The sequence below is a fragment of the Mugil cephalus genome, chromosome 21 (genome assembly GCF_022458985.1).
Source record: "Mugil cephalus isolate CIBA_MC_2020 chromosome 21, CIBA_Mcephalus_1.1, whole genome shotgun sequence".
Classification (NCBI taxonomy): domain Eukaryota; kingdom Metazoa; phylum Chordata; class Actinopteri; order Mugiliformes; family Mugilidae; genus Mugil; species Mugil cephalus.
The window spans coordinates 4068002-4088677 of record NC_061790.1 but is presented as its reverse complement, the minus strand read 5'-3'; the positions used below and the strand labels follow the sequence as shown (position 1 = coordinate 4088677).

General features: G+C 43.9%; 1 protein-coding gene across 2 annotated transcripts; it reads right to left on the bottom strand.

Annotated features, from left to right (window-relative positions):
* Positions 1–3831: 3831 nt before the first annotated feature.
* Positions 3832–15307, bottom strand: thbs1b (thrombospondin 1b). 2 transcript variants are annotated; one of them, XM_047573778.1, is made up of 23 exons: positions 15061–15307; positions 14810–14894; positions 14067–14623; positions 13770–13845; positions 13341–13424; positions 13126–13235; positions 12694–12819; positions 11681–11777; positions 10616–10789; positions 10283–10459; positions 10021–10194; positions 9743–9870; positions 9487–9639; positions 9130–9348; positions 8935–9042; positions 8446–8605; positions 8225–8343; positions 6986–7220; positions 6664–6891; positions 6291–6562; positions 6097–6194; positions 5870–6009; positions 3832–5774 (listed from the first exon to the last, which is right to left on the bottom strand). In XM_047573778.1, exons 2-23 carry the CDS (start codon positions 14871–14873, stop codon positions 5767–5769), a joined length of 3507 nt encoding a protein of 1168 aa, XP_047429734.1. In that variant the 5' UTR covers positions 14874–14894; positions 15061–15307; the 3' UTR covers positions 3832–5766. The 2 variants fall into 2 exon arrangements, with proteins under 2 accessions (XP_047429734.1, XP_047429735.1); XM_047573779.1 differs by having other exon boundaries at positions 13341–13421.
* Between the last annotated feature and the right edge of the window lie 5369 nt (positions 15308–20676).

Genomic DNA, 20676 nt, shown 5'->3' with positions numbered 1-20676 from the left:
CTTCAGCTTTGGCCTGTCATTACTGAAGTGTGTGTAGTAAGTAGCTTGTGACCGGAAGGCTGCCAGTTTGAAGTTGTGGTCTTGCTGGGACAATCTAAATACGGGCTTTTTGTCACTTCCATCCCGTCCTCTAGGTAACACACACACAATGGTTTTAATGAGCCTAAAGATGCCTTGCAGGAATTTAAAAAACATGAAACTTGAGTAAAAGGTGAGACTTTATTTTGAAATTGTGAAGGATGCGTGCTCAATCTGAAGTAGTTTGGTGCATTTTCATATTATGGCATGATCCTGATTCCGTGCAACTCTGCAATCTGTGCAAAATCTGTTGTCGCCTTGATTTGTGCTCTCAATTCGAAGCTGACATAGTTTACTGGTTAGAGGACAGAAAATGAATCACTGTTCCATTTGAAGACATTGTTTTGCTCCTCTTAATGTAATATATGAATTGGTTTAATATTAAATGAAATATTTTGGGGGTTTGAACAGCAGATTGCCCAGCCAGCTGTTTTGACATCATAGCAGTCAGTTGTGAGCAGCGGTTTTCACTCTATTACTATAATTTCATAGACAAATCAATGATGACAATAATCCAAATGACGTAATTAATTAAAAAATCTGAATGAATGTTCTTATTTACATATAATTTTTAAAGTAAGGTATCTCCAAAAGTCAGGTTATGTCTGCTTTACCTTGATAACATATGGTGGATCTTAATTTATCTGGAATAATTTGCATAAAATAAGATGTCATGTAAGGTTAGCAGTGTGCCAAGTTATTTTTCTTCAGACTTTTTTTTAAATGTGGCAATGCTCATCTACTCACACGAAGCCTAAAAAGCTCCTGAGAGTAAACATGTGGGCGTTTGTAGACAGCTGGCAAAGACGTGCGAGAACTGCAGCTGGTATTTGGGTTGTCTGATCGTCAGTGTTGCCACATGGTAATGATCTATAATATTTCATGTAGGGCTGTCACCATTATTAAGAAATCATAAGGTCATGATTGAGTTCCTGGATTTGAAAAATAATACAATTTCTTGGTGTAGAACATAAAAGTCCATTTTGTTTCTGTAGAAAAACACTGAGTCACTGCATACTCGGACCATGCGGTAAAAATGCTGTCTAAACAGACCTGTATCTGGTAGGTCTTCACTAAAAAGCTCCAGCACAAATGAAATTGAGTTTTTCTTTTCCATCTCTGAATGAAGTAAAGATGAGCTGGGTTTATTGCACAGATGGAGATGCAGCCACCATGGCTAGAACAGAAGGGGGGCAGGACACAACCTTTTGACCAGTGACGGGAAGTCTTTGCATGACCTCTTGGTCAATGTTTGCGGTCTGTTGCCTCTAGTTTCATTGCTGTGGGTCTCTGGTTTGTGTTGCTTCTCTTTTGCTCCCTATGGTTCCTTAATTGGTGGCATATCACACCACTGTTGTGCAACTTAATGTTTCACAAGATCGAGCTCAAAGTTCAGATCAGGGATTAAAATGAGGTATGTCTTGTTCTGTTCTTCAATCTTATTCTCCAACTGAGCTGCTCTATCTTCTCGGTCCTCCTGACCATCCATCCCCAGCTCTTGCTCGTTCCTGCTTCCCAAACTAAATTAATTACAGTTTACAGATGCACACTTGCAGAGATTACTTTTTTAGAGCCAGTTCTGTTGCCTCACGTTCTTTTGATTGTCATTCACTCGCAGAGATTTCTTACGACTCTTGGGATGCTTCAGTTTGATGTGTCATTTCAAATTAGATGTTCTTGTTTTTCTCAAAGCACAGTTTGCAGATTTCTTTTTTTTTTTTTTTTTTTTTTTTTTATTTCAGTTGGAATTTGTGCTGATTTGTCGATGAACCTCCTCCAAATGTTCAAATGACCCAAGTTTTGCAGTGGCGTAACTGTTATGTCTCTCTTGGCAGTTGCGTTAGCCATTGTCGGTGCTGTAGGAAGTGCGCTGGGTAATGAACACCATTCATGACTGTCCATTAGTAGCAAACAGAACGTTCAGTTCTCAGTGAACGAGAGCATGAGCACGGTCAAAGACGGCGCCCTACTTTCTTTGATTAGGGTCTTTGAGTTGATTTGGAGTTGATGGATCACCTAGGATTCAGTTTGTTTCTGCAGCATTTCTTTAACCCTCTAGACGCATCAAGTCATTTACCATTTATCCTGTTTAGAAACATTAACTAACATAACAACTACCTTTTTAATGGTAAGGGTGGAAACAGAAACAGTACTGCATGTACCAGCTAAACGATTAGTTGGCTTCGTTGCCGTGCCATGACCCTTTAAGCATCAAGTTGACTAGTCACCGATCACGATAACAACACACGGCTCAGAGAAGACAGATGAGGGGCCCACTGGGTCGTTGTGAACTAGCTGTGGTTCATCAAGTGTCTGACATGCAAAATATGTAAGTCAGTCCTGAAATACCACAAAAGTACTGTGTGCATCACACACTCTTCTGAAATGACATCTGCTGACGCTAGTAGAGGAATTGTCCAAATCCTCTCAACAACTCCAGTAAACATCCTGTTGTAACACAGAGAAGGAGGCTGCACATAAACAATTTGCAGATGAATTTTATTGTCAAAGTTATTAGACCTTTAGCTGCAGTACAGGGCAAAGACTTTGGGGAAATGTCACATATCTTCTTACAACAAGTTGTGAAGTACTAATAAATGCCAACTTATATAAGCTAAACATATCGGCAGAGCACAGTATTGATCACCTCATGTGTTTATGTTCAGTTCTGTTAGTTGGCATTGTTGCTTTGGTTGTAGGACATGTTTTTTTTTGTCCTTGATGTCAGTGAATGCACCATGCGAGAAACAGAAGTTATGGTGGAGAAGAGAGTTTGTTGTTGAGAGAGCTGCACGTGTCAGATTGACAGTATTTATGGTGTTGCCGTGTGCTACAGCCAACAGTACCTCATGTTCACCCGTCAATAAACTTGTAGAAAAGCTACAATGTGTAATCAGGTCAAGAATATAAATTTCATTGGTGCAAATTATTATTTTCTGTGTTTTTATGAGCGACGTCACCAGCGACTAGTTAACTTAGACTGGACTTTTACCACATTTGAGTTGACTTTTAAAGTAACAGAAGTTGTTAAACTCCCTAGTAATTAGTACTTTCGTTACTGCATAAAAAGCAGTAAAAATGAATGGTGATGGCAGAGCAACAAATGTAACAGACATATTAAAGCTTTGTCCACCACAGGTTTACTCTAGCACCACTGTCATGCCATTCAGCCAATGTCAAGGTCTGTGTCAACCTAATATTTGTAGACGGTAGAAAGGTCACGTACATGAAGCCAAGGAGCAGAAGTTCATGTCACATTCCTCATGTGACCTTCGTCGAAGAGACGATGTTTGCCTGCGTGCAGAGAGAAAAAGGCCTCAAAGTACAAGTTTGTTTGAGCTTCAGGTGAAGCGAGCAAACAGTTTGACTATGAGTAATATGAGGTGTTTAAAGCTAAAGAAGATGAAATGTGGTTACTCTTGTGATGTGAGAAGACTCTGCTCTGAGTCATCCTGGATAATGTGTGATTTTGTTTAGTTTTTGTGTGTAATAACCTGATATAAAGGGGGCAGAAAGAGAAAAGCTTGGCTTCATCCTGTCCCTTCTTGGAAAAAGATTATTTTTTGTTCTTTTGTAGAATTGTTTTATATTGTTGTTGGAAATTGGTGCGACTTGTACTTGCTTCTATGTGTTCATGGTTTGAGAAACATGAAGATCAAGTCATATCTCCCGTTGTGTGAAATATAAACACCGACTGTACTAGTATCTGATGCAGGCTAAGGAGCTGCTTCTACTCACAAACGCAGACAAGACTTGAGAATTTGAACAACTATTTATTGTCATGAAGTATGTAACAAAATAGTCGCTATGAATAAAAACAGCATTTTGCTTTGTACAACTAAGAAACTGTTTACGGACAAGCAAAACTAATTGTACAAAAAATAATGGTAACATAACCAAAAAAAAGAATAAAACAATAAAGAACAAAACATCCTCACGTCAGTGTGCAAACCGTTTATACAGACGGACATGTGCCCTTTTTGCAAGGCGACAGATCCTGATAAATTATTTAAATAGCATTTATCTACACACACGCGCGCGCATACACACAAACACACACAAAAATCAACCTCTCACAATCAGCTAAGACAAACAGAACAATAATTTATCTGCTAAAAACTGCATCGGACATACACGGCAAAGCAAAATATCTTTTAAAAAAAAAAAAAAATCTCCCATTTTACTTCTCATTTTAACTTGATCATGGGACTGGGAGCTCCGCTGCTTGTAGATATGAAAAATGTCTTACTATTTACAGCTCATGCTACAGTAGCACTAAAGATAATCATTATTTCGAAGGAAAAAAAAAAAGTACTTAAGTTGTGTTTTTTGTTGGATCAAATTATACAACAGCAATGAGGTAATAATTGTACATAAAAGAAAAAAATAATAATTTCCTTTGTTTTTCATCTCTCTCTGAAGAAAAGGCACACGAGTCACACGCTTCATACTAAACAGACTTATCTGAACGATCTAATTCACTTAGCACAGTGGGAGAAAATGAATGAACTGGGACGAGAAATGCATCCTGCGTCTGACAGCTGGCTGTACCGGATTTTGTCGCTTTCACTGTGACATAGAGACAGGAAGGATTTTCTTTTTTTTTTTCTTTTTTTTTTACTTTTTGAAAGTATTAAAGTACTGCCTACATTGTAGGCAAGAGTCAATAAATTACATGTATTTACATAATTTCATTTTGAAATCCTCCAACGCTCAGGAAAATGAATCCAAGTTTTTGATGTATGAGTATTTCTGAGGGAATCCTGGCTGTAATAAATCCTCATGTCTTACTGGTTTGGGGAAATTTGTCACTCCCATCTAATCCTGAGACTTGTTCAGACAACCAAACAACATCCCGTAAAACCCACGATACTTGATATGATATGTCTAAATTAAATGTTCTCTTCTCCACACGTATATTCTCTATAGAGATGCTTAGGTAATCAGGTAAATATAACTTTTTTGTTTAGGTAAGTCTTCAACACACGCTACATACATAAACATCCACAACATCCCACTGTTTCTAACTTGCAAGTCACAAAAAAATAAAATAAAAAAATATTCCTAAAGATATGTTATTGCTGTCCTCATCCTTGTGTTTCATCATTCAGTATCTATTTTACATCCTGGCCATTCTGGTAAAGCAAAGACAATATTCAGTTTTCTTTGGGATGTCCATCCAAAAAGTAAGGTACAAAGGCACACAGGCTGAAGAGATAGAAAGGGACTAAGACAGAGAGAGATGTAAAGGTTTGGAAGTGCATAGTTGTCTATGAGGAGCCGTTCCTGCACAGAGATGAATGAGGTCTTTCAGAGAGCGGGCAATCAGGCAGACCTAGGATAGAAAAGGTGTTTGTGTCCTACTGGCAAAGCTGGAGGGCTTGTTTTATTATTTTTTTCTCCAGCGCCCCTTGCTCTCGTGGATGCTAAGGGTGGCAGATAAGGGGCTCTCGTATCCTCAACTGGCAGTCAGCTGGTTGGTGGTCTGCTCCAACCAGCTTCAAGTAACCCTGAGGCTGACCATGTGCCCCTTGGGGCCCCGTCCAAATGTGCGTGCCACAGATTTAAAAAAAATAAAATAAAAAATTGCGGAAATAAATCAGTCCCTGGACTTTGCATGAGAATATATAAGTTCATACTTTATACAAAAAAAAAGGTGCATTCCTCAGAGCTTTCTGCGCCGTGCGTTTATACATCTGTAAAAAAGGAGACGAGATGTAAGAAGTTTGTACACGGTCCCTTCAGTGTCATCAATTTTAAGAGAAAGAAGTATTTTATCGTAAATTCTTACCTCTGCATTCATACTTGAGGTCTGAGAAGTATACCATCTCTTGCGAGAAGACGAAAAGTCCTAGCCTTCCACCTGCGTACGTCTTGTCATAGATGCTACCAGAGTCTGCCATGATCTTCTTGCCCTCGTACATCACAACTCTGCGGGAGAATGGAATTTGACATTTTACCATCAAAATAACATGAAGAGTAAACATGTAAAGGTATTTATTTAAGTATTTTGCCCACCGAATATGTCCTGTTCTTGGCCTGTGGATCAGATGCCACCTGTAGGCGGTGAAGTCTTTCCATCCAACATTCTTAGGGTCGTGCCAAAGAGTGCGGACCTAAAGAAGCATGAGGGAAAATAAAACCACCATGAGCTTATCTGACTGCTGAGCACACCATGAAATCACCCATTGAAAGGTAGAAGTCCAGCATACCTGTCCTGGGGTGTTGCCTGTGTGCCAAAGAGCATTTCGGAGGTGCTCTCCTGGGCCAGTAGTGGAGTTAACCACTTTAATGGACAGGCCGGAGTAGCCCTGGGCCTTGGTGGGTTTGTTGGACCAGTACGTCTGTGTGATCTGCTTCCACATCACCACGTAGAACCTGGAACTGGACTGGTAGCCAAAAACGAAGCCGGCGTAATCATCGTCCCTCTCTGTGTTGATGAAGAAAGTCCCGCTGAAGTCCACTGAATTGAATTCATGGTAACCTGATGGGAGGAATATCAGCACAAGACGTGAATAAAAAAAAAAAATAAAAAAATGTCAAAGATTACTTTCTCTTTTCAAATTCTGAAAACGTTTTACTTACCAACTGCAATGCCAGGGTCACAGTTGACCGTCTGAACCAGCTCTTTGCCCTGATGGCGGACCACCCAGTTGGGATCGATCTGGGACGTTCCTTTTGGATCCAGAGGAACCATCTGGAACTTCCGGAAGTCTGTCTCACTGATGTCAAAGTTCTCAGGACACACATCATAGATGTCAGGAACATTGTCTTGATCGAAATCATCTTTGCAAGCGTCTCCACGGCCGTCACCTGAAATGTACACATTGCACACAAGTTAATAATAACATCGAAGGTGTCTCCACCTTCAGAACAGTTGAGAAATCTGCAGTGACTTGGCGCTCACCATCCGTGTCCAGCTGATCGGGATTGAAAGCCAGTCTGCAGTTGTCTTTGTCATCGGGGATGCCATCATTGTCGTCATCGTGGTCGCAGGCGTCCCCTTTGCCGTCTTTGTCGTGGTCGGCCTGATTGGCATTGGGGATGTATGGGCAGTTGTCCAGGTTGTTCTGGTGTCCGTCCTCATCGATGTCCTGGTTGCTGTCGCACTTGTCTCCCACGCGATCGTCATCAGAATCCACCTGCAAAGATTGGAGTGTTTTGTCATTAGAATAATGACTCAGTTTATGGCTTGAGGATGATGATTTATTAACATGCTAACATAGATGATTACATTCCACCATGTCTCATATCTCCTTTCACTCCCATCTCCTGCTGCCCTTGTTCTTTCAGCACTTTGTTCCCTGCTTTTTGTTCAGTATTTCCTTAGGCCCTGATCACTCTTCGCCTTTATAAATTTGCCAGGTCAATTAGTCAAAGATCAAACATATCACCACAAAACTCTTGTTCTCATTTGCTTGCTGAGCACTATTACAGAAGTTGCATTAAAAAGTGAAATCAAGCTAGTCCTACTGAACCTGAACATAACTTGTGGCACTAAGGGATAATAGGTGGAAAGGGGATTTGTAGAATACAAATTTTCTCTTGGGAAGATCTTGATAAAATAAACTTGGTAGGATACTTTATTTTGTGCACCTTTTGAAGTTTCCCCCAAACAAACAACGTTGCAGCATCCATGTGTGGACATGCCTACTTTGGTTCATTGGTGCCCTTTTTCAAAACCACATCAGTTTATACACTCCCCACCTTCGCCCCCATTCTCTCCCTGATTGCGTTGTTTTACACATTCCTATTTCTCAGTGTAGCATGGCACAGGTGGACTGAGCAGGCTTGTGCTGCGCTGACGGGGCACGCACATACCCCAGAGCCAGACCATTCCTCAGTAATATCCAGCCTAGGGCCTCTCTCCACACATTAGTCCGCCAACGTCAATGGGCCATTGAAAAGACCCGTAGCCCCCCACCACGCCCTATTGAACTGATGTGCCCTTGAGCATACAAGATTTTCTCCACCTTTACATTGCGTGATAAAGCTTAGACAGGGCTAACCACGGAGGCTGCCTCTCAATTGAAAGAGATATATGCTGAGCTACAGAGAAAAGCAGGGAGATGAATGTGGATTATTGTTGGCGGGTGAGGCGGAAGGAAATGGACAAAGGTGGCGTGTGTGTGTGTTGTCTGCACACCTGATCAGGATTATGTTCCAGAGGGCAGTTATCGCACATGTCTCCCACCCCGTCCAGATCCGTGTCTCTCTGGTCAACATTGTATACGTAGGGACAGTTGTCCTTCTCATTCAGAATGCCTGGTGAACATATGACATTAAAATATATTACTCGATTTCACTTCACCGCACAAAGATGTTATATTTCAGAGGATAGTTTTTATTAAAGATTCCATCTCTTACCATCTCCATCAATGTCCACGGCACAGGCATCCCCTTCTCCATTGTTGTCTGTGTCTGTCTGGTCTGGGTTACTGTTGTAGGGACAGTTGTCACAGCGGTCGCCCACATCGTCACGGTCATAGTCATACTGCCTGGGATTGTACACGAATGGACAGTTGTCCTGTTTCACGGAGAGAAAGGGAAAGAGTTCAAAGTAGGTACTTGTCATTTCTCTCTGAGCCTCTCCATTTACAAGGCTGAAGTGAAGCGGGATGAAAAGGCGCTTTTATTTTTAGGATCTGTCCCAATCTAATGTTGGGATTAGTGGCACACAGTGCAGCTCCTTCAGAGCTTTACCCCAGCTTTGGAATTTGAGGTTTTGGCTCATGCCAGGGGGAAATATTTTCTTTCCTGCAGGGCCTCCCCTCTCCACCTGCCTTCTTATTAGGCAGCATGAATGATGAATGCTAATATCGCTGCTGAGGGCTCTTATTTGTGAACTTTACTTACCCTGTCATCAGGAATGCCATCGTTGTCATCATCATTGTCGCAAGCATCTCCAATGCCGTCCTTATCGTAATCTTCCTGCCCCGAGTTCGGGAGGTTGGGACAGTTGTCCTGAACGACAGGTAACACAGACATTCAGACGCAAGTCATTTTTGTAGTAATTTAACTTTAGAGCCTTGCAGCTTCACCATTACCTACCTTTTTGCAGTGGTAGGTAGCATTCTCCACACAAACCAAGTCGGCATTGGGCCATCCATCCAGATCGGTGTCCTCTCCGCAGATGTGACCATTGCCAGCATAACCAGGCTTGCACTCACAGCGGTACATGGGATCAGCGAAGTGTCCAAGGTAGTTGCAGCGAGCATTTTTGTTGCATTCATGGCTTCCGTCCAGGCAGGGATTACGGGGTGTGCACACCTGCGGAATCAAGAAGGAATGAGTAATCTGATGGTTGTCTGAGTGGCTGTGCGCAGTCCAAGTTCATGATGTTCAGTCCTGAGAATGAAAGATCATTGTTCCACTATCAACTTGCTTCTTTCCCTTTTATTTACTTGCCTGTTTGTTAGCAGCAGCCTGCTCCACACCGCGGCCAAAGGGCTGTGCTCCTGAATAGCGAGGAGGGCAGGGCAAACAGTTGTAGCCAGGATCTGTATTCTCACAGCGGTGCACGCCGTTAAACTCGAAGCAAGCATCTGGAACCTCCTTGCACTGTTTTCGTAATTTAAAAAACAAAACAAAAACAAATGAGATCTTTCAGCCAAAGACTTGGCAGGTGTTGCAGTGATCTTGAATGGAGCTTAGGAATTTATACCTCGTCAACATCTTTACACTTGATTCCATTGCCAGAATAGCCAGCTGGGCACTTTCCACACTTCCAGGTACCATCAGGGAAACTGGTGCACTTGGCTCCAGCAAAGCAGGGGTTGGATAAGCACCCATCTGTAAACAACCATGCTATCTCATTACAACATCTTTTAAAACATCTTTTTTTTTTCTATCAAGTAAATAACATTCCCAGTTTAGGGCTTATCGTGCCAACTAAAACAGATCTACACAATTACAGATATATTATAGATTAAAATGGCTCACCGATGGGGCAGGCCTTCTTGTTGCACATCTGGGTGTCTTTGGCATCACCAACACACTCTTTACCACCATGTTTCGGCACAGGATCGTTGCACATGCGTTTGCGAGTCTGGACACCACCTCCACAGGTGAGGGTGCACGTATCCCAGGGCGACCAGGGTCCCCAGTTGCCATTGACTGATGGAGACGTAAAGAAAAACGTGATTAGTTTCCTCTCTGAACATTAAGTGAAACCACTTGGTGACTACAGGATGGTGACACTTACTGGGACATGGATCCTTCTGACACTTATTGGTTTGCCGGCCCTCTCCCTCGCAGTCTTTGCCTCCGAGCTGAGGGGTGGGGGAGTTGCAGAGGCGGATACGGGTGATGACACCGGCACCACAGGTGACTGAGCACGATGACCAGGGTGACCAGTGGCTCCAGCTCCCGTCCTGCTTGACTGAGGGCCGCAAATAGTGGTCAGAGGTCAGTTATCAGGGAGCAAACCTTTGGACTACCAAGCATTTGATCTAGAAACTAGTAAAAATGTAAATTGCCAAGGACCATTCGTTAGTTGCTGTAAAACACGATGTGTTTGTTGTTTGTGTAAACTCACAGCGCTTGTCACACTCCTGGAGGTAGCAGTCGCGAGTCTGCACAGAGGTGCCCTCGCAGTTGTTATTGATACGGTCGCAAGAGCGGCCACGCTGCTGGATGCCCCGCCCACAGGACACGGAACAATGGGTCCATTCAGACCACGGCGACCAGCCATCCTCTGCATAGTCGCTCGCTGAGCAGGAGGGAGAGGGTGAGAATATGAGAAAGAGGGGAAGAGGGAGACAATAAAAGAGCTATTCCAGTGAGGCAGCACCCCCTCGCAAAAAACCCCCAAGCAGCCTAAATGAGGAGGGAAAGCTCTTAAAGCGGAGGGCTAATAGTGTGGATTTAGCTGGGACTTAGACACAGAGAAGGCCCTCTGTTGTGCGCAAAGGCAGAGGACTAACACTCTGGAAGAAGCTGGAGAAACAGAAAAGGCCCACTGTCCTCAAGATGCATAGGGATGCCCCATTGGCTTATGTTTTCCTAAAGAGGAAACAGATTTCGAAAACACGGCCCTGGGTGTTTAATGACTTTAGCAAGTGGCTGAATGGGTTGGGATGAATGCCGTTCCCCCCTTGTTTATTTAGATTTTTAGGGAGGCATTGAAGCCAAGTCTGAATAGGTGTGAAGACCATGTCAGTTCTTCAATACACAGCTGAGCAAATTTCTATCCCCCCCTTGACCAATTTGGCAAATTACAGCCATTTCAAGTTGAAGATCCAAAGACATTTCGGAGCACAAAGCACCAATGTTCCCAACACATAAGCACCCTTTCATCGACGTGGATGTTATTGCAGTTAAATCATCATGTTTTCTCTCGAACAGAAACCTTTACATCAGGGGACATATTTGTGGCTTTTTGTTTTATATGGCAAATAACACAAACGTCTCTCTGAGGGAATGTGGCAGCGTTTGAATGCTTCCACTGTTGGTTGGAAAGCATACGTTCGAGCTTATAGGGGCCGTTTATGCGCACTTTTAAAGTGCAGGTTCACGTAACTGAAATTACTGTGTACTTTTTTTCTACAGCAGTGCAAGGTCTAACGGCATGCGTTGGACTTTAGGGAACAGATATGCTTACGTGTTCCACAGCGTGGGCAGCATTCTCCGTCTGGAACGGTAGCGTTAGCGCAGGGGATCAGGGGGCAGGAGATTTTGCGGCACACGGTAGCAGAGTTCTGCAAAAACACAGGGATCAAATTTATGTTTGAAACATGGCATCAGATATACAGATTTTACCCAGATGTTTCTGCATTTTTCTTTTAAATTCAGTCCAGGTGTAAGCTCAGATCCCATATGGAACTGAGACACATTGTGGAGGTTGTGTATTTAACGTTTTCTTTTTAACCCACGTCCGTGCAAACAACTCTTTAAATTTTCTGTTCAGCGTCTGACATTGCAGGGATCTAAATAGCCCTGAAAGCTGGATGAGAACAGAGGCTCCGACAGACAACTACCTGGCCACTGGGTCAGGGGAGGGTGGGAATGAAGCCAGGCTCTTAGTAATGGATGTCAGCTTCACCATGGAGCCGGACTGGGCACTGAGCCCTGAACAAGTCAAGCCAGCCTGCCAGCACAACTTGTGTGGGTGCACTGTGAAAGACTCAGGCATGCGCCTCTAACTATACATGCTAATGCCCTTCCTCCTGGATCTGATCACTGACAGGGAAGAAAGAGGAAATGTGAGTAACTATTGTATCAGTGGAAGGGAAAATCGTTGAATGAAGTCCACTGGGGAAGCGCACAGAGCTTCCTTTCCACTTGACAGAGCCAGGTCTTTTTGTTAATTACGGACAATGTGTCACTTTAAGCCTGGTCAAGTGCCTACAGGCCACATTCAAAGTTGAACTTCTGACATGTCATTAGGCCGGTGGCCTTCTCCTAAGCTGGCACCCTGCTAATTACTGACCTGATGAGCTGAGTGGTCTGACGCTGCAGCTTGGGTCACCTTTATATGCAAGAGTGTGTGGGTGTACGTGTAAAGGCAAGTCAGAGCCTGGGGTGCACCTCCTCTCTCTCTCACACACACACACACACACACACGTTAAGTACTTAAGACATAACACGCAGTGATGTGAGCAGACAAGATCTCACCTGACAAGTGCACTCGGTGCAGTCGTCGACGGTCCACTCGTCTTTGTTCTTGCGCACTATGCCGTTGTGGATGCAGACGCCGCTGTGGATGCCGAAGCGGCTTTTGATCAGCTTGTTCTCATCCGTCTGGGGTTGTGAGTGGGGAAAGAAGAAAAATGACATATTAAAAACAGAATAGCGAAAAATACCGATGCCCTAAGGATTTCTGAGTTGGATTATTAAAAATTCTCCTCTGAAGTCTGATTTACGCCGCAACTGTTGTGTAATCTGTCACCGCATGCAGCGTGTTCCCAGTGTTATTTTTCTGGACAGCTGTCCACACTTAGTGATGGTAACCCAGAGACCACACACACATCTGAAGCATACACACACTGGCAGCAGACGGTCCCTTGGACTCTGTTAAGACCGTCTGCTGGGTTTCCTCCTCCTTACCAGCTGGCGGAGTTCATTGGACAGCTCCTTGACCACCACACCGAGGCCTTTCAGCTCCTTGAACATGCTGACCAGGTCCTCACAGGAGAATCCGCACACCATCTGCAGGTCTTCATGGGGCCAGAGAGAACAGACAGTTTGGTTAAATGTTTTTGTTCTCAAAAATGTGGGCCTTTGCAACCAAGTGTGAGTCTGAGACCCTCAGCAGTGTTTACCTTTAGTCTTATGTCCAGTGTACTCTGTTCTGATGGCTGAGGAGCCGTTAAGGTTCTTCAGGATCATGGTGTCGGTTTCCACTGCTGAAAATAGAGAAATAAATCAAATCTCATTTTTGCACACTCATTGCATTGCTGATGTATTAATACAGATGGCTATTTGTACACCACACATGCATAAATCACTCTAACTAATTAATTAACGCTGCACAGTCCAGAGAACATAATTTGGTACCACAGGGACATTTGTAAACCGGCATTCCTCTGTGAGGAGTTGTAAACAGCTTCTTGTTTTTTTGTGTAGAAAGCAACAGGCAAATTAAATATCTGCACATTTTCTTTTGATAAGGGCTTGTCGGGGCTTGGCTGCACATGAAGCAGATGCGTGGTGTGCAAACAACACAAACCGTCTCGGTCGTGATTACTCACAGCTCTGGCATCCTTTGTTGCGGAGGATGGTGTCCAATGTTGTTCTAAACACAAACCGCACGTTTTGGAGGACCCCCTGCAAGCATCAAAGTTCAGTTCAGGTTACAGTCGGAAAGTAAATGTGCTGATTACTGCGAGACAAAAACAGTATTTACACCAAACTTGATATTCTTAGTGTGCGTTTTTACGCATCAAGACAGGTTTACGCTAAACATACATCATTAAAATGGACTGAACCGCAGCAGAATATTACAACAAACAACTTTGTATCTCGTCTATCGTAATCCGCGCTCTCACCATGAACCTGTCCTTCACGGCTCCCTTGCCAACCCGGAGCTGCGCGCTGGCCGGAGTCTCCTGCGTCAGGATGCTTTGAATCGGCGCATCCAGCTCTGCGGTGTTCACCTCCTCGCATCCCGTGTACAGCTGCGCCCGGTCCTCCTGCACGAACAGCGTGATGTTCTTCCAGTGGCCCGTGGCCAGATCCACATCTTCGATGGAGACCAGCTGCTGCTTTTTCTCGGTGGAGAAAACGATGTCCAGGGTGTTCGCTTTGCCGTTGGAGACGATCTCGAGCACGGGTCCGGAGCCGTCCTTCTTCTCCACGGTCAGGAGGCTCCCCCTGGTCCGCTTGAACTGCTTGAAGTTGAGCAGGAGGAGGAAGCCCCTCTCGGCGTGGATGGAGTCGATCAGGTCCCTAAAGGCGCTCTCGGGGACCGGGGGGATCAGGTCCGGGTTGAGGATCTTATAGGCGGGACTGTACGGGTCGTCTCCCTTCACTTGGGTGACCCCGTGGTTCGAATTGGGGACTTGGATGAGGTCAAACAAATCGTACACGCTGTCGTCTCGACTCTCTGCGGGAGAATGTTAATAAGCAGTCAGCCTTTGTCTGGCAGAGCTCTGGATTTTTTTCTTTTTTTTTTTCTACTTTCAATGCACTGCAAACTTTTAAAGTAACACTATTTTCTTTCGATTATCACAGATTTATTTCATATCAGAAAAAAATAATTCTCATTCTAAAAAGTTGCAGCCAGACTCACCTGCGACTATGGCACCCTCGCAAGTCCAAAGCATCAATAGCAAAAATATCCCTGTCAGCTTCATGGTGACGCACCGATTTGCTGCCTGTGACAAATAAAAACCCAACAGTCTGACCACACGCAATAAAATACAATAAAATCAATATCAGGCAAAGTCAGTGCGCAACAGGTTGAATATTTTTCCAAAGTGCAATCAGCAGCCACAGATCAGTAACTAGAGCACATGCACAAATAAGCAATGTCTCACTCACCTGCTTGAACAAAACAGGTCCAACGATATAAAATCCTTCCAAAATTATATATATATGGAGAAAAATCCAGCAATAATCCCCAGGAATTAATTTATTTATAGCAAGTTATTATTATTTTTTTTTAAAAAAAGCAAAGTTCCACCGCGAGGAGAAGAAATCAAATGCATATATTTCTTTCTTTTCTTAGCGGAGGAGACGAGTTCCCAATTATCAGTCTGCTTTAAAAACTCCCTTTTTTAAGCCGAAGGGGGACAAAGTGCTATTTAAATGGTTTGATGGAGTTCCTAAGAAGTGGCCTCGTCCAATCACTGAGAAGGGAGAAAAAGGGACGAGCTTATCCTCTTAGAGAGGGGGAGGAGGGGAGGGGAGGGGAGGGGGGTGTCTCTCTCTCTCCGCTGCGAGACGGACGAGCGTGTCTCCCTCAGACTGTTAATGCAGCAGTGTTTCCTCTCCCAGCGTCCATCCATCCACCAGTCCGCAGAGACATTTCCATCTACAGCCGCAGTCATCGTGTATTACAGCAGTGTCTGTGGCCCCGTGCACTTCAAGCTCGACGTCTGTTAATAGAAAGATCATAGTTACATATTTACTCCTATCACTTATAGCTCATGCGCGTTATTCCTCTAATAAAAGTTGTAATATTCCTCTGACATTTCCTTTTCATCTGAGTCCTAGTTTATTTTTTATCACTATAAATTGTATTTCTATAAGAATAGAAACAATAGAAAGCTTTTTTTTTTATTTATTTGTTAAAGGATAACAGTTTGTGTGTATTTGTATTGATTATGAACAGCAGTCACAGATGAGCTGCTTGTCGCTGCAAACTCCTGCAGTTCCACCTCCAGCCACTAGGAGCCGACGTGAGGTCACTGGAGAGATGCTCGAGGCCGTTTAGAGCGGAGCCACAGAAACACCTGAGCCCTCAGACATCACATCTGCACTCTTTTCCTATGTTTTACTATAAGAATCAACAAAATACAGACAACATGTGATGTGTGTGATGATTGAGTGTCTGCAATGAACATTTAAGTTCAAAAGGAAAAAGGAATAGGGGAAGAGGCTCTTCGACAAGTAGAAAATATAAAATTCGATGTAAAATGAGGCAAGTAGTTTATTTAAAGCAGGGATTTAAAGAGAATACTGGTTCTGCTGAACTGTTTTGGAGATTTGGGCAACGGAGGCTCCTTCTGCATAGTTTAGCTTGCAGTTTTGAGCTGCTAGACTATTTAAATGAAATCAGTGCAGCAGAGTGCCCTCTACATAAACATATATATGTATATATACACATACATACATACACTGTAATCGTATAATAATTAGCCGGTGATTGTGAGGGGCAGAGTAGTGCAGGCAGCTGTTCCTCCGTCCCGTCTCCCTCAGTGTAAACACACGTCGGCTTCACACGTTAAAGTTCACAGACTGTTATTTCAGACCGTATGTGGTCGCATCATCGAAACCGAGCAGCCCCCTAAACTGTTTATCCTCAATTTGAAAATTAAATTAAAAAAAAAAAAAAAAAAAAAAAAAATCAGCACTAGTTCATTAGGAGTTTTGTTTTCTTTATTCACAGATGGTTGGGACTAATATATCTGCAGACTAGATCAGTTTTTAATGTCAGATCTGTTTCTGTTGAGTTCTCTGGAAGACATTCACAGTCATTTGCATGACTGTGTTTTCTTGTCTACTCTTCCAAGAAGTTGCAAATGTTTCTGCTTTGGCATCGTGGAGCTGAAATCGAACTCACCCACTTGGCTGTTTCTTGATTTTGTACTATCATTGTCAGTGGCTTCTTCATTACCAGGGTTATATAGTTGTACCCTTTTCCATCTGTATTAAGGACACGGTCCATGTCAGCTGGCTGGTTGGCAGCTCCACCCTTGACCGATGATGACTTTCGTCGTTCATAGTCAGACCTGAGATGATTTGTCTCTGCATAGCTGTGTAATTGATCTGCTCGATGCCTTTTTTTTCTACGCAACACGTGACGGTCCTTAAGAGCTACGAGCTCAGCAGACAGACAGGTGTGTGGCGATGCTCAGAGCCGCTTGAGACGTCTGGGGATGGAGCTGTACTCCTCCCCGAGGGGTCCCGAGGTCAACGCTGAGCTGACTCCTCTGGTGCCTGAGAGTCTGTCTCAGATCAGGAGCTGTGATGATGGGGGGTGGGGGTGGGGGTGGGGCATGTAGCTGAAGCTTGTTCCAGCCTGTGGAGGATACGCTGCCGTTGCCTCAGGTGTTAGGACAGTTGACTTGTCTGGCGGCGTCACGTGAAAGTTTGAGAAACCGGAGTGAGCGAGCGAGCGGACAGGCCGCCTCGCGTTTGAGTGACGCACGGATCGGGAGCTCGTTTCGTAGGTCATTTACAGCTCGTGTTAGTTTAGTTTAGCTCTCGTTTGTAAGGAGAAGGAACAGCTCCAGAGGAAAAATGTGCTGCTGTTTTTGGCAAGAGAAAACCTAAATAAAAGAAAAAATAAAAAAATAATAAAAAAACATGAAAGGGACATTTGTCTGTACGCACACGTTGGCTGCAGACTGTTGTGCAGATGTTTGCGCGCATGCACGCACAGAAGGATGCGGCACGACTGCTCCGAGGAGAGAAGGAGAAGAGACAGAGCAGAGGTAGAGACGAGCAGATGAGGGGAAAAGAGGAAGGGAGGAGGGAAATAAGGAAGGAATCAATGAAGGAAACACGGGAGTAAGGAAGGAAACAAGGAAGGAGGAAACACGGAAGGAAGGAAACGTGGAAGGAAACATGGAAAGAAACAAGGAAACATGGAAGGAAGGGAGGAGGAAAGGAAACATGGGAGGGAGGAGAAGGACATAAGGAAGGAGGAAACACTGAAAGAAGGAAACAAGGAAGGACAGAAACACGAAAGGAAGGAAGACAGTGAAACAAGGAAGGAAGGAAACATGGGAAGAAGGAAGGAAACACGGGAGGAAGTAAGGAAACAAGGAAGGAGGAAACACAGAAGGAAGGAAATGGATGGAAGCAAGGAAGGAAGGAAACACGGAAGAAAACATGGAAAGAAACAAGGAAACATGGGATGGAAGGAAGGACACAAGGAAGGAGGAAACGGGGAAAGGAGGAAGAAATGAAACACAGGAGGAAGGAGGAAACACGGAAGGAAGGAAACATGGAAAGAAACAAAGAAACATGGAAGGAAGGAAACAAGGAAGGAGAAAACATGGAAAGGAAACAAGAACGGAAGGAAGGAAACACGGAAAGAAACAAGGAAACATGGAAGGAAGGAGGAGGACACAAGGATGGAGGAAACAGAAGGGAGGAAGAAAGGAAACACGAGAGGGAAGAGAAGGACATAAGGAAGGAGGAAACACGGACGGAAGGAAACAAGGACGAAAGGAAACACAGAAGGAAGGAAATGTGGAAAGAAACAAGGAAATATGGAAGGAAGGAAGGAAAGAAACAAGGAAATATGGAAGGAAGGAAGGAAAGAAACAAGGAAATATGGAAGGAAGGAAGGAAAGAAACAAGGAAACATGGAAGGAAGGAAGGAAAGAAACAAGGAAACATGGAAGGAAGGAAGGAAGGAAAGAAACAAGGAAACATGGAAGGAAGGAAGGAAGGAAGGAAACAAGGAAACATGGAAGGAAGGAAGGAAGGAAGGAAGGAAGGAAACAAGGAAACATGGAAGGAAGGAAGGAAGGAAACAAGGAAACATGGAAGGAAGGAAGGAAGGAAGGAAACAGGCAAAAAGGAAGGAAGGAAACAGGAAGGAAGGAAGGAAACAAGGAAACATGGAAGGAAGGAAGGAAGGAAGGAAAGAAGGAAACATGGAAGGAAGGAAGGAAGGAAGGAAGGAAACATGGAAGGAAGGAAGGAAGGAAGGAAACATGGAAGGAAGGAAGGAAGGAAGGAAGGAAGGAAACATGGAAGGAAGGAAGGAAGGAAGGAAACATGGAAGGAAGGAAGGAAGGAAGGAAGGAAACATGGAAGGAAGGAAGGAAGGAAGGAAGGAAGGAAACATGGAAGGAAGGAAGGAAACATGGAAGGAAGGAAACATGGAAGGAAGGAAGGAAGGAAACATGGAAGGAAGGAAGGAAACATGGAAGGAAGGAAGGAAACATGGAAGGAAGGAAAAACATGGAAAGGAAAGGGAAGGAAACATGGAAGGAAGGAAGGAAACATGGAAGGAAGGAAGGAAACATGGAAGGAAGGAAGGAAGGAAACATGGAAGGAAGGAAGGAAGGAAGGAAGGAAGGAAGGAAGGAAGGAAGGAAACATGGAAGGAAGGAAGGAAGGAAACATGGAAGGAAGGAAGGAAGGAAGGAAGGAAGGAGGAAGGAAGGAAGGAAGGAAGGAAACATGGAAGGAAGGAAGGAAGGAAGGAAACATGGAAGGAAGGAAGGAAGGAAGGAAACATGGAAGGAAGGAAGGAAGGAAGGAAACATGGAAGGAAGGAAGGAAGGAAGGAAGGAAGGAAGGAAGGAAGGAAACATGGAAGGAAGGAAGGAAGGAAGGAAACATGGAAGGAAGGAAGGAAGGAAGGAAGGAAACAAGGAAACATGGGAGGGAGGAGAAGGACATAAGAAAGGAGGAAACCCAGAGGGAAGGAAACAAGGAAGGAAGGAAACATGGAAGGAAGGAGAAGGACACAAGGAAGGAAAACCAGGCAGAAGATGGACCGACATTATGGGAGAAACAATGAGAGGAACCTTGATCCGTCCCTAAACCTGGAGACAGAAGAGGAACAAGGGAACATGGAAACAAGGGAAGGATGCAGAGAAAAGAGGATAGAGAAGGAGAAAGAGGATGAAGGGAAAAGAAATGGCAAAGAAGCTGTGGAAGACGAGAAGAACGTTAAGGAGTGGGAATAAGTTAAGAAGAGGAGGGACATGGAGTCAAGAACATTGATTTACAAATTAAGAAAAGAAAATAAGAAAACTATGAAAGAAGATTGGAAGCGAAATAAGGAAAGACAGACAACACCAGTAAAAGAGGAGAGGATAAATATGAGAGAGAGATGAGGAGAAGACGTGAAGAAACACATAAGGAAAATGAGACACAGGGGAGCTGAATAATAAATGGGCTCAATGCATGAGTATACATGTAGGAACCGTTTCTCATCCGCCTGAATCCACGCGCAGGAAGTGACTGGTTAACGATTTAACGACGGCTGAACAAAACTTTCCGTAACCCCTCTCGTTTTCGTTGTTGTTGCTGATGTTCTGCGTCGTGTCAGGTCCTAACCCGGCCTCAGGCCTGTTCCTGCTTCCTTTAAAAAAAAAAAAAAAAATAGAGTGGGCACACCTTGCACTGTAAGTCCCTTTCTCGTAACATGGAGTCAGCGGCCTGATGATTAAGGAGCAGGGCACGAAATGCAATTAAATGTGTTTTTTTTTTTTTTTTTTTTTGTTTTTTTTTAATATTATTGTGGAAGGATCAGCTGTGAAAGTCGTGTGGTGGGTCTGATGTGGTGACATACTCGCTGGGAACAGCACGGACCAATGACTGACAGTCTGTGTCGCAAGTTCAACATAACGGGAGGTGACAGATGACGCTCATTATTATTATTGTGAGATATACGGTCGTCGGGTTGTTTGCGTTCTAGGTTATCCACACAACATGAATGTTCTTCTCTTTTAAATAAATGTCAGA